The following is a 14,746-nucleotide window of genomic DNA, read 5'->3' on the forward strand; positions in this document are numbered from 1 at the left end:
TGGCTAAGGCTAAGCACTAGTGTTCATAACAAAAGGCCATACTGATCAACTGATATAGTTTGTTAGCAATTACTTATAAATAATGGAGGTTTTTCTTTGAGGCTGCTGCAATAAAGAGGGACATGTTTAAGCTGAGACAGTCTAATTCTGTTTCTAGTAGGTGATCTAGATTAGAGAGCCAAGAAATGAGAAATTTTCCAGCCCCAGAGTAAAATGTATTAATGTATTTTTTTTAGACTTAGTAATGTCAGTATAAAGTTGAAAATCATTTTATATTCTTAAATATTTAAAAGCGTATGTAGTTTGAACATCATCTGTACTGTTGAAGTAGGTCTTCAAAGTTTTTGGGGGCTACTGCTAGTTTTTGCTGAGTACCAAATAACCTTGTTTTTGTTTTTTCAATAGATAGCTATGAGCAATATGTTAAGCCAGGAGGAGAATGCCCTTTTCAAGGACATGTTTTATTGCTAACGGTGAGGGGATGAATCTGTAAATGACCATATCGTCTGCATATGAGGATTGGAATTTGGAGTAAAACAGCAAGAAATGTGTTATACTAAATACCAGAGAGAGAGAGACAAGTAGTCATTAAGGTCCCCTTTATCAGCAGAGCCTGAATTTGAGAGGGGCAAGCCAACTTTAACTATAAAGTATCTTTTAGAAAGAAGTCTTTAAACCTGATTCTGGCCTTGTCACATGTACTTTATCGATATGAGTGAGCTAAAAAGTAAATTCTGGTTCACCATGTTAGTGAATCAGGCAGAGTCCATGTTGCCATCTTAGTGTTATCTGCTAGTCCAAAAACCGTGTTGATGATTGGAAGGAAAGTGGTACTTGCTTCTCTGTAAGTAAACTCTGTCAGACCTTTTATTTGCCATCTTCCTCTCTGTTCTTTCAGTCACACTTACCATATTTATATATATATATATATATATATATATATATATATATATATATATATATATATATATATGGCCTCCCTAACAGAGCACAAGGGCCTTGAGTCTTTAGAACGGTTTTGTACAGCAACAGTATCACCCCATTATTCGTAGGATTATTACCACTCCTCCCTGTACAACTCCCCCCTTATTATTTGCATTAGTATTATAGCGCTAACCTGTATGGATGATCTTGCATTTAGCCCAAACTCCTAGATCATGTTCACCTTCTGATAGTAACCACATTAAGGGCATACTAGAAATTGCATGATATGTCCCAAAGAACATTACCTTGCACTTGCTTGCAAAAAATGATAACCTGTTACTTTTATTTGTTCATACCTTCAGCCTCCTCTGATGTCTCTGGAGACTAGATGTAATACTAAAAAACACAGATCCTAATTAGAATCATCCATAAAAGGTTATGAATATAGATCTACAATTCCACTGTTATGTCACAAGCAAATGTCTTGCGTAATGCTAGACCTAGCACATTAAGCCCTGAGGAACTGACTCATTTTCTTTAACTTCTTTCTCACCATCTGTGTCTGATTCCTGTCCTGCAGCCTTCCTTGTTTCCATCCTGCAACCCATTTCCTACCCCTGCTTCTCTAATTTTTTTTAAGTTAAGCTGCATTATGAAAGACTAAGGGATAATGCAGCCACGGTCAGATTTCCTGTAGACTGCTGATAATTGTTTTTCAGTCTATGCTTTTGCTAAAGACTTGCTGTTCACCATGCTGCAGTAATGTTCCTGCCTAAAATGACTTAGCCATGAACACCTGAGAGAGTGTTTGTTTCACAAAGATTTATGAACATCTTAAAAACTGTAATAGTTTACTGAAAAAATAGGACTAGTAAATATCCTTTTATTGCAACATGCATTGCCACCTAACTTCATAGGGACTCGTAATCTACCACAAGAAGGAGTCCCACATCATAACAATGTAACAAAATACCAGCAGGACAGACGCGGCAGTAGAAAACTTTAATAAAAACATACGCCATAAAAACAAAGAAATATAAATAAGACAAGCGCTTTTCCGTATAAAATATGCTTCTTTAGGTCTTCTAAAAAAAACAAATCACATCAGGCAGTTCAATACAATTCAGTAGCCAATCAAGGAGCTATACAACTTAATTACAACTTAATGAAATCAATTATGTTAAAGGTATAAATAAAATGTACCTAAGGTTTCTTTAATCTATGTGCCTTCAGAACAGGTTTAGCACTAACATTACTATTTATTCCTGGGTATCTGTGTGCCTGTAACTTCAGAATCCACTTTAATTCTACTTCTTCTAAATAAATTATTATCCCCCCCCCATACTGATGTGCACAGGCTGCAGCACTCTGAAATAAAAGTAGTGTTCTGGATATACAGTAATATGCTTGGCTAAAGCATTTTTCTCATTCTTTTTACGTATCTCATAAATATGTTTACTAATGCGTTCTCTCAATTTCTGGGTGGTCTTACTTAAATAATAGGCACATAATTCACACGTAGCTAATTAAATTAAGTTGTTAGTGTTGCAGTCTGCATAAAACCTAGGTTCAAAAACAAATGATGTATTGGGGCAGTTGAACACCTGAGTTTTACTCAATACTTTCCAGAAACTGCATTTTCTGCATGGATATGTACCTAGTCTCATCCCTATGGATTGTATTTTCTTGGTATCATTACATAAAAGCTTTTTCAAATTTGCATTGTTTCTAAACACAAAACGTGGAGTCTCCCCTACAATTCTTACTGTGGAGTTATCAGTAGTCAGTAGAGACCAATGTTTACAAGTAAATTCTCTCACTATATCATTATTGCTGGTATAGTTGGTGACAAATGAAAATGAATAATTATTACTCAATTGATTTGTGATGCATGATCTAATATTTACTGCACCCACAGAATCCACAGGGCATTGATGGTGGGATAAACCCTGCTCTACCTCCTGTAACACGTTTCTTGTAACCTCTGTTCATAAACATTTGTCTCATTCTGTCCATTTCTTTGTCAAGTGCATCATTCCCTTCACAGACCCTTTTCACTCTCAAAAATAAAATTTTGACAATATTGGGAAAAATTTTGACAATATTGGGAAAAACGTGTCGGGGGTGCATACTATCATAACTCAATAAGCTATTGCGCCAACAGGGTTTCCTATATAAAGTAGTGGATATATTCCCAGCCTCATCTCTAAGGAGAGAAACAGCTAGGAAATCAATCTGAATATAGGAACTAGTGGTGGTAAATCTAAGAAAACTTGTAGTGGATTCCATCAGATCAATACATGTCAGACAGGGAATATTCATCCCCATCCCAAAACATAAAGACGTCATCCACAAAACGTTTATACAATTTCACTCTTTCACTATATTGATTATTCAGCAGGTATCTAGACTCCCAGAAATGCATTAGGAGAGTCGCATAAGAGTTTGCGCAAGGGGTGCCCATAGTGTCACCCCATTTTTGCAGATAAAACTGCTCATCAAATAAAAATACATTTGTTGTTCAGAATAAAGTCTAAAAATGTACTTATGTCAATATCAATTCCAGAGAAAGTACCAAGACTAGTTAAGATCTCCCTTATGGTCTCTATGCCATAATCATTCGGTATACAGGTGAACAAATTTCTAACATCCATAGTCACCATCAAGCAGGTAGAAATGTCATTGTTGTTAATGTACTCATTTAGGTAATTTAATCAATATAGATTTACCACCACTAGTTCCTATGTTCAAACTGATTTCCTAGATGTTTCTCTCCTTAGAGATGAGGCTGGGAATATAGCCACTACTTTATACAGGAAACTCTGTTGGCGCAGTGGCTTATTGAGATAACATTTTTCCCAATATTGTCAAAAGTCAATTTTTGAGAGTGAAAAGGGTCTGTGAAAGGAGTGATACACTTGACATAGAAATGGACAGAATGAGACAAATGTTTATGAACAGAGGTTACAAGAAACGTATTATAGGAGGTAGACGGGGGTTTGTCCTACCATCAACGCCCTGTGGATTCTGTGGGAGCAGTAAATATTAGATCATTCACCACAAATCAATTACGTAATAATTATTCGTTTTCATTTGTCACCAACTATACCAGCAATAATGATGTAGTGAGAGAAGTTATTCATAAACATTGGTCTCTACTGACTACTGATAACTTCACAGCAAGAATTGTAGGGGAGACTCCATGGTTTGTGTTTAGAAACAATGCAAATTTGAAAAAGCTTTTATGTAATGATACCAAGAAAATGCAATCCATAGGGATGAGACTAGGTACACATCCATGCAGAAAATGCAGTTTCTGCAAAGTATTGAGTAAAACTCAGGTGTTTAAATGCCCCAATACATCATTTGTTTTTGAACCTAGGTTCTATGCAGACTGCAGTACTAATTAATTTACTTAGCTACATGTGATTTATGTACCTGTTATGTAGGTAAGACCACCCAGAAATGTAGAGAACGCATTAGCAAATATCTTTGAGATACGTAAAACGAACGAGAAAAATGCTTTAGCTAAGCATATTACTGTATATCCAGAACACTACTTTTAGTTGAGTGTTGCAGCTTGTGCCTTAACATAATTGAGTATTTGATTTCATTAAGTTGTAATTAAGTTGTATAGCTCCTTGATTGGCTATTGAATTGTATTTAACTGCCTGATATGATTTGTTTTTTAGAAGACCTGAAGAAGCGTATTTTATATGCAAAAGCATTTGTCTTGTATATATTTCTTTGTTTTTATGATGTATGTTTTTATTAAAGTTTTCTACTGCCGTGGCTGTCCTGCTGGTATTTTGTTACCTTGTTTGGATTTCCAGTATACGTTGGTGACTTTTTTCTACTTCATAACAATGCTGAGACTAAGAAAGCTTTTAAAAATGAAGTATTCTGTGCCTGAAGTACAGACCTCTGAAGAATTTATTACACAAGCTAAGGAGACTTTTGGGTGCTTGTCCTCACAAGAAGAAAATCTTAGGCTTTTTTTAAACTTTTGACTTTAGTATAACACAGAAAATCCACCCAATAGTGTTTCTTTTCTGTAATAAGCTGTTCTAACAGCAACTTTGCTGCAAAGTTGCTGTTCTAACAGCAACTTTGCAGCAAGAGCATTTGTTCTAGTCATTATTCTTAAATTACTTATATTGTCTTCGATTCAAGTATTTCTTTTGTAACCCCAGATGCATAAAAGCAACCATTACATCATACAGGAAACTAGAAAATCTGTTTCATGCAATGTCACTTTGTATAACTTTCAGCTGACCAATATGTACAAGAAAATTAACCAGACTGCTGATCAACAGACTTAACCATGACATTGGTTTAATTTGCAGCTCACCGAATATCGCTAAAAGGTTTCATGTGGGACATTTGCGCTCCACAATAATTGGTGAGTACAACTCTTATAGCTCGTTTATTGTCTTAATGAGCTGAATATTTCAGAGGTAAGAAATCAAACTTCATGCTTCCAACATTTCTTTTTTTCCCTTATACGTGTTTATGTTCCTTCATCCATGCATATATATATCAGAATCTTTGCGCAGTCTTTTTATAAAGTATCTAATGTGATTGGATGATTAAGGATGAAGTACTGCTACCAGCAGTGGCCTAGCTCTGTCATAGACTAGGTTTCTGTCTGTGCTGCAGAAAGCATATAAATAATTGTCCTATGTTTTGTTTCTTAAAAAGGTAGAGTTCGTAATAGTGGTGCTCAGCTTGTTCTCACTTCTTGTAATGTGTTGACAAGACATTATGTACTGAATTTCAGTCCATGAAAATCACTATTTTTTTATTTTCATCTGTGTTCCCTAATCGCAAGGTATGCAGCTGTTATACAAGGATAGTGTTTAAAAATAAACGGAGGTAACACACACACACACACGTCACAGTTTCTTAACATAACACTACTGCAAGACAGCTGATAAATGAATGCTGTATTCAGAATTCAGACTGTGCAAAGAATAAAGGAAATTTTATAGAATTATTCATGTGTATGCAGTAAGGGAAGGGTGACTCAGAGCTTTATCTGTGCCCTAACACTAAGTTGTATTTTTCTTCTAAAGAAGTTCATCACTGATGTGTATGTTTAGCTTTGATGAGATGTGATCCATCTTTGATAACATGTTGCTTTAATTGCTGCAGACATTAAGACTACTCTGCACTGAGGGCTTTGTCTCCCCTATCATGTTATGCTTTTTATCTTGCAGATCCCCATTTCTTCATTTTTGAGTATTATGATGATGAGTGCTCAGGCTGTGACAGTTGACTCAATACCCTGACCCAGTGTATAAATGAGTAAGGAGGGTTTAAGATGATGATAGGGAAGAAAAGTGCTAAGGCTGCATTTCTCAGCATTATTATTTATTTATTTTTTTTATCAAATTTTGATTGATTGAGAATTTTGACTGGTGAATGCCAGCATAGTTACGCTTGTATAAGTAGCCCCTTATTTCCTTTGACTTTCTTTTGTGTTTTATATATCTTTGTTCATAGGTTCATAGGTTCATAGGTTAGTACTATTATCCCTTGTGAGACTCAAACCCTGCACCTTGTGTTTGTAAGGCAAACACCTTAACCATTAGGCCACCCTCCCAACCCAAAATGTGGGACCCAAACCCAAAATGAACCAAATTGTATGGATATAGAATTCAGAAAATCCTGTGTATCCAACAATTGAAGGTCAGTCGAGGTGGTTTGTTCTACCAAGGCTAACTGTGAGACTCAAACCCTGCACCTTGTGTTTGTAAGGCAAACACCTTAACCATTAGGCCACTGTAGCCTCAAACCCCTTCTCTCTCTTTCCCTCTGTCTCTCACTGTCATTTTGAGGCTCAATGTACATTGTTTCCCTATCATCACATTGACATTTTTGTTTCACTACTTTGCCTGCAGCAGAACCATTATGCCCAATGGTAGGCAGATTTAGCTAAGTTTGTTGTTTAGGTGAGAAGTACATAATTACAGAGTCCTCCTAATTTTTGGGGTTTAACTATGCGACACATAAGCAATGTTTGTGAAACATTATTACTTTTCTTATTAAATATCCCCAGGCTAGAGTTAAGCCAATCTAATAAATTAAAGTTGTCCTGAAGAATTACACCACTACAGAGGAGCAACCAGCATTGCCACTCCCAAGTAAATGAAAATACAGGTCCAACCTCCCTCTCCAATAGCTTTAAAAAAGCTAGAGGAAATTCCCTTGATAGAGCTGTCAAGATTGAAGCTTGCTACAATGCAGAGGCTGGACTTATCACAGGTTTGTCTTACCCTGGAATTAAGTGTAAGAAGTCAGTTCAAGCTGTTTGGGCCTAAAGACTTGGGAGATTGTGGGTATGTCTTCCATTCCTTCTGCTCCTTTTTTTTTTTTTTTGGTTTCTTTTTTCTCCCCTTCTATTACTCTAAACAGCTGTGCCAGTGACCCATGTCTTTTGCTGGGTCTACTGGCACTCTAATCACCCCCAGTCCAGTGCCAACATTTGTATCCCGGGCAAGAGAGGAGGCTAAGGGTGTCCTGGGGAGTTTTGCTGTCCGTCTTCAAGTCAGGGAGATTTCTTGTATGACCCACCCTTTCTCCCTCCTTGATCATTTTATATTAATTAAAATCCTAGATGCCTCACAATACAACAGTGAGGCCAAAACCCTCATTTAAATCTTCAAAAAGATAGTTTATATATATATACTCCTCTATAGTCTCCTGTAATAGACTTGAATGAAGAACAAGATGCAGCTTCTCAAGGGTCACTTCCAGATGAACAGAGATTTGACAGATTTCTCCACCTAAAGAAGGAAACTAGAAGTTGGCCCTTAAACCCCATTCCATCAGCGCAGAGTAGTCATCCTGGATGGTATTACTCTTGGTGGACATCTTGAAAAATACCACCAAGTTGACCTAGGACAATTTGGGCATAGCAGCCTGGTTTTCAAAAAGTTAGATGGGATATTTCATTCATTCATGGATTGGCCAGACTCATTGGAGACCCTGAAGCCAGAGCTGAATGTCCATAGAGCAACCCTAAAAAGAGGGCTCCATCTTCCACAGTGACCTGCTGTCCAACAGTTACACAAGGACTCTTGAACAATGGACAGATTCAGGAAGCACATGTTCACAGCATCATTTGTAACGTGAACACTGATGGCATTAAACTATCTGACTCCTCACCAAGGTTATTTCTGACAGACTGCTTTGTATGGTGGAGAAGGTCCTGGATGGTCACAGAAGAACAGTCTGTGAGTCCACGCTCACATGTTTTTTCTCCATCCTGTGTAAACAAGGGAGGGTACCTCCTCCATTGCATGGATGTCCATATGGTATTGAGATTCTGTCTAAACAAAACACAAGCATTTAAAAGAACAAACTGCTTGTGCCCTCTGCCCCACAAAGAAAGGGCCTTCAGACATCTATGACAACTCCATCTAAGTGGTTAGCAGTATACATTAAAAGGGGGGGCAAAACACTACCCGTGTTTCTCACAGCTCATTCCAACAGACAGTTACATGGCATTTCTCCAGAACATGTCAGTGAACAGTATTTGATCATTTCACTTGGTCCATGCTCAGCACATTTACAAAACAATGCAAACTGTATATTACTTTCAGAGGAAGGTCATCTTTAGGGTCTACTGTTATCAAGGCCAATTTTTCAGTATGGGAGCACCCTGTGTTAGCTGATGACTCTGTCGTAGATGTAACCAAAGATGGACCATTTCTTATCTGATATGAAAGTTGAGTACTTAACATAATGGTAAGCTTCTATGAAGTTTTTCTGTTTTCATTAATACTTTTTCCACTCAACTATCCTGTTCCTGGGACTAGGATAAATGGGCCAGCCTACTTGTGCTAGACACACTGTCCTGAACATCCTGGTTGCAAGCTAGCTGACTTTTTTTTTTTTTTTTTGGGAGGGGGGAGTTTCCTTTATTCTCACTGATGAATTAGGCATGTGCTGACAAGCCACAGAAGAACTGGAAACCTGCAAAACTAGAGAATGATGGGATCAGGGGAGAGAGCTGTCAACCTGAACTCTTTGCACATGGAAGGATCCCAATGTGTCTGCATGATGTAGTCATACTTAGTGCCAAAGAGATGATCATAATTCTTGCAGATATAGCTTTATGGCAAGTATAACTTTCAGTTTGGCTGTAGGCTGTGTATTTCTGTATGGTGCTGTTCTGCTGTACTCCAAGGGAGGAGCTCCAGATCAACCTCTATCCAAACAGATGCCATTTGTCAGAGTTGAGAGCCTCTGCTGTATTTGTCTCTTTGCCCCTCCTGCTATTCTGTTCTCCTGCATTTTACCTCAGATTAGCACAGTTATAGAGCTCAATGTCAAACTGAGATGCTTGTATGTAGTGCCATTTCCTCATCTAACTGATGATTTGAAATTCTAAGCAAAGTGGTATCCTGCTTCTGTGCCTCACTAAAATTAATTTACATTAGCACCATAATCTCTGTATTTCACATTTTGTTTTCAGCTCCATTAACTTGCTCTTTCCATCTGCTAGAGAGGCATGAAGTAACCAATTTGTAAAGATGTCACCATTTCTGGAAACAGATTTGCTATAAATATCAAACATTATGATTAAGATTTAAGGAAGATTTTTTTTTTTTTTTTTCAACAGGCAATTTCATATCAAATCTAAAAGAAGTGCTTGGAAGTCACGTAACCAGAATCAATTACTTGGGTGACTGGGGTATGCAGTTTGGTGAGTTTTGCTTTCGTTATTGTTGCACATGTTCTTGACTACTGTGTGAAAGCCTGCAGTTGAAGCACTGGGGACTTCATTCAGGTCTCTTTGTCATGTAAAGAGAAGGGAAAGGAACAATGCCTATCATAACATCTTTCTATTCTGGGAGATATGCTGGTAAATGTTCCTGCCTTTCACCCCCCCCCCCCCACATTTCCCAGACACGTTTAGAAATGTCCACCTCATTTGCCTAGCCACCATTTTGAGAACAGTGTTCCAAGGAATTAGCAACCTGTTTAAGAAAATTTTTTCCTTTTTTTGCTCCCCGTAACAGGTGTTAAGAAGCATACACTTACTATTACACATACACTTGTTATGTAGATTACATTCCTATAAAAGAAAGGCAACTGTTATAGTATAAATGATTCTTAATCCATTTAGTAGATACTGAACATTGAACATATAGCACGTGAAGAGGTATATTAATGGGTTTGTCAAATAGATAATGGATCTTGAGATTGATTATAAATTCAAAGAAATTGAAGTGAGGGAATGCATTTGGTAGAACAGAACTTGGTAGGGCATAAAATGTTAATATAGTTGAGATGTGGGGTATTAAGCAGTGTCAGAGCCAATTATATATGGCTGTCATAAGGTTTATATCAGACGTTTAGATGTAGGATAGTGAGAAGTATCACAAAAACTATGTAAATGGCTCAGAGATGCTAGGAAAGTTATTTAGGTATTGGTGAATACTGTGGGACATTTTATTCTGAATGAAGAGAAATGGTTTGACAATATGTCAAGCTGAAGATTACAGTGACATTCAGGGTCATTGATTTGATAAGTGAAGTGTTAGTTGCGTTTTAAATGAGTTTACATTCTGAATGGATTTCAGTGGCAGTCGTGTCTGGTTGCATAGCTTACCCTACACTATTTGACTATTGAGTGAATATTAGATGATTTGGTTAAACTGATTGCTGATTTTTGTGTAGTGAGTAAAATTCCGTTGGGGAGAATTGTTGTATTAAGCTGTTAAGTGATGGCCAACTTTCTGGCTTATCGAGAAGTCTATGTTTTGCGGTAAGCTGAGAAAGAGCTAGGTGATGTGGTAGTTCAACCAGTTAAAGTACTAGACAATGGTGTGTTCTATTTTTATAGTTTACTACAAATTTGGACATTTTACTGTAACATTACAAGTTTGGACATTTGAGACATGAAGGTTAGTGAAGACTGAGGTAGATTAGAGGAGAGAGCCATAAGAAAGAAGATGCTATATATTTTCTGGCTATGTCAGTGAAGTAAGTTTTCAAGCTGTATAATATACCACTGTATTTTTTGATTATGTTTTGTTTAACTCCATGTGATACATGGTGGTTGGATTTCAACTGGTCGTCTGTGATGACATCCAGTAATTTTGTGTGGTTTACCTGCTCGATCATGGTGGTGTTGACTGAGACGATACTGAATAGTATTTTGGTAGAAATGTATTCTGGGGTAAAGATCAGTAAATTTTTCTAGGGTTTAGAAGTAGTTGTGAATTATTTAGCCATGTTTCAGTTGATAAAAAGAATTGTTGTGTAAGGTCTTGGAGTTTAGGAAGAGTTTGGGCAAAACAGATTAGGGTTGAGTCATAAGTCTATTGAGCTAGGGTGGCATTTTTTGTAGCAGTCTAGCGTTCATTGATGAATGTACTGAAAAATATAGGGCATAGTAAATATCCTTCTAGGGCACCAATAGTTTTTGGTAAGAAAGTGAGGAAATACTTTTCCGTTTCACTACTTATGCTCTGAGAAGTATCTGTGTAACCACAGCAGTAAAGAAATGGCGAGCCGTAATGATGAGAGTTTATGTAAGAGATCCTATGTTGTCTTCAACCTGCAAGTTATTGGATCTGACTCAGATACAGTGCTAGCCAAATCCAGAAGACTTCAAGTCACCAGGCTCCTTCCTTCCCTACCTACAATCCCCCACTTCATAGAGGATACTCACTTTGCCACCATTCCATGTAGCAGCCCTGTCTGTGGCGCCATATTTGACTGTATCCTTTTTCTGGTTGTCCATTGTCCTTTCTCTCTCCTACCCTTTAGAGGTGTAGTAGGTTTTATTATTGATAGTGTTAGGTTCATAGGTATTAGTTACTGGCTATTAAGTTGTTAGGGTATGTTGTGTATAGCATTGATGGGCTTTTCCCACTTTAGAATGTTTCTCCTTTCTGTGTTACTCCTTTTTTTTGTAGGTAGTTTTACATAATGTAGCACTTTGTTCTTCTTGATATGTAGTTGTAGTGCGTAGTTTGTGTGTTTTTGTTAGACTCAATGATGGATAAGGTTTCAAAAAATATGCTGCTTCTGGAAACGAGCTCCCTTTCCAGGATGCACATGGTAAGTGCATTTTTTACTTGGGACTGCCCACATGGATTTGTCCTGTTCTATCTGTGAGGGGTTTGGTTCCAAAGTGATCAATGAGGGAGGGCAAAGCTGGTTTTGAAGAGTCTCCTTCTTGCTGGCACTTCTTCCTTGGCTCCAAAGGACAGTTCAGATAATTACATTCATTCCTCTAAGAACATCAAGGATTCAAAAGGGGACCATAAGAGATCCTCCTCTGTTCCTGCTCCTGGCCCCTCTTCTGGTCTGTCAGACCTGAAGGTCTCAAGACCTTGGGGTTCCTTGGCAACCTCAGCACCAGCTTTGGCTTTGACACCTCAGAGCCGATTGTCCTTGGTGCCAACTTCAAGTAAGGCTTTTTTGTTGAATTGTATTAAACATTTTACAACTGTGTATGTTTATGTTGAATTGTGTTAGACATCTAATATGATTTATGCTTTATTATTAGATGTTACTATGGCATGCTAGCATTTGTATGCACCAATTTGTTTTTAGTATAATAGTATGTATGGTCTATTTTCATAGCTGCACCTTGTTCACTAATGTTATTCATGTAATTGTGTTGTGTGTAGACAGCTCATACTAGTGTCTAATTATTTCTATATAATTGTGCTGTTACTGGTGGATAGAATCACATTAGAGAACCACGACAGATTGCTGCTAACTATATTTTTATCTGTGACAGCATAACTGTTTGGGGTTTCTTTTCTAATGTTCTTCCAATTGGCTCAGTATCTGCATATACTAAGTAGTTGGTGCATGGCATTGTCCTGCATGCGGTAGCTATTTGCTCAGTGTGTTTTTTATAATCTTTATAATATATATTTACCATCTCAAAAGTGCTTACTCCTCTCTGTACTTTTCTTTTCTAGACCTAACACCACTCTTAAGTATTCAACTGCGGTACCACCTTTAACATTCTTGTAAGAAAAGCGCAGTCCGGGTCTGAACTGTCTGTTTGAGCCAATATTCATTTTCCCCTGGAGAGCACTCTGCTTTGATTGTAAGCAGCCCCCCCCCCCACCACACACACACACACACACACACACACACACACACACACACACACACACACACACATCTTCCACTTTCTCTTATTCCCTTCTGTTAGCAAATAGTATCCATAACTGATCAATACTGGGTGTTTGTAAATTTAAACTATGACCACAGTAGCCTACTGATACAAGGTTATCCTGTTTTTCCACCTGGGAAATTAAGAAATGACTTACAGTTTCAGAGCAGTCCTTGGTCAGTTGTGATTGTTTCTTAACACATACTTGTCTTTGCTTTGTGATTGTTTCCAGCCCCTCATACGAGCAACTAACAGGGTCTCTACCCGCTTTGCTCCTCACCCTGCCCCCTATTACCTCCCGCCCCCAGTGGTCCCACCTTTATTGCACTCAAACCCCTCCCATCTTTCTAATAGCCAACCACAGCACTAACCCAACACTACCTCCTCCATCTTTCCACTACTATCACACCTCCTCAACTAACATGTACAAGCGTACCTTTCCTATGCTCACTGCATGCACTCTCCTTGCATATCTTACATCCTACCAAAGCTCCATCATTCTCCCACTCAACCACTACCACTGTACTATTACTCACACCACCACTCATGTCTCACCCACACTCAGCTCCCCTCCCACCAGCTCAAGAACCATCCCTATGCACCCCCCACATATTCTACCAACTATATTACTCAAACATAAAGCATCCCTACAACTTAACATAGTAACCCTCCCACCATACCTATTACCCACAGAGCACAATCATAAAGTTTCCCTTATAAACAAACACATGCAAAAACTGAGAAAACTAATAATCTCATGCTTATCAAAACTAGCCCTAAGTGGAGACATAGACCCCAACTCTGGCCCTACCATCTCCAACCCCAATCTTCATAATCAGACCACAACTTCTCCCATATTACAGCCAATAGAAAGCCAAGTGACGTCCTTCTACTAAGCCTAAATATTAGAAGTATATCCAACAAAGGCCATGAACTCCATGCCACCATAGACTTGTACTCCCCAGATATAGTCATCCTGACAGAAATCTTGCTAAAACTTCACATTACCAGTGAGCAAATACTCCCTACAGATTACGGCATACTAAGAGTAGACCGGCCAAACAAAAAAGGAGGTGGTGTAGCTATAATATTTAAACAGCATCTAAACATCCAGATCTTAAAATCATCAGCTCCACAAATAGGCAAAGAAGAAATAATATATACCAACCTCAAAATTAACCAAAACAAAACCATCAACATAATTGGATGCTACTTCCCACCTGGGCAAAACATCCCTCCCCTAGAAAACCTCCTCAGCTGGTCTACCCACCATCTCCCCCAAGAAACTATCATCTTAGGTGATTTCAGTATTGACTGGCAATCCTGTTCTGGCAACAATCCAACCCATCATGTACACCTTCATGGCTTCACTCAACTAGTCCAGTCACCAACCAGGATAAATAAAAACTCCACCAAGCACACTACCCTGGATTGGATACTAGTCAGTAAGAGCCCCCAGTCATATATAACAGGCTGCTTATCAGATAGCCTCAGTGATCACTCCCCAACATTCCTACTCAGAAAATACCTATACCAAGCTAAACCTGTCACCTACCGTCAAACACTTAAAAAACTAAACTTTAACCCACTCACATTCATCTCATCCCTCAAAGAATGTAACTGGCATCCTCTAAAGTACCTCAGTCTAGATGATGCAGTTGAAGTTTT

At 38.1% G+C, this 14,746-nt stretch overlaps 1 protein-coding gene across 1 annotated transcript in view; it reads left to right on the plus strand.

Moving 5' to 3' along the window:
• The window catches only part of RARS2 (arginyl-tRNA synthetase 2, mitochondrial), a 443,458-nt gene that overhangs the window by 263,750 nt on the left and 164,962 nt on the right, over positions 1 to 14,746 (plus strand). The window contains exons 6-7 of the mRNA XM_044075298.1: positions 5,271 to 5,326; positions 9,554 to 9,637. Coding sequence (XP_043931233.1) covers positions 5,271 to 5,326; positions 9,554 to 9,637 — 140 coding nt within the window. The remainder of the gene's footprint in view (positions 1 to 5,270; positions 5,327 to 9,553; positions 9,638 to 14,746) is intronic.

This window comes from Protopterus annectens, chromosome 1.part0, assembly GCF_019279795.1.
Source record: "Protopterus annectens isolate FY-2018-M chromosome 1.part0, PAN1.0, whole genome shotgun sequence".
Taxonomy (NCBI): domain Eukaryota; kingdom Metazoa; phylum Chordata; order Ceratodontiformes; family Protopteridae; genus Protopterus; species Protopterus annectens.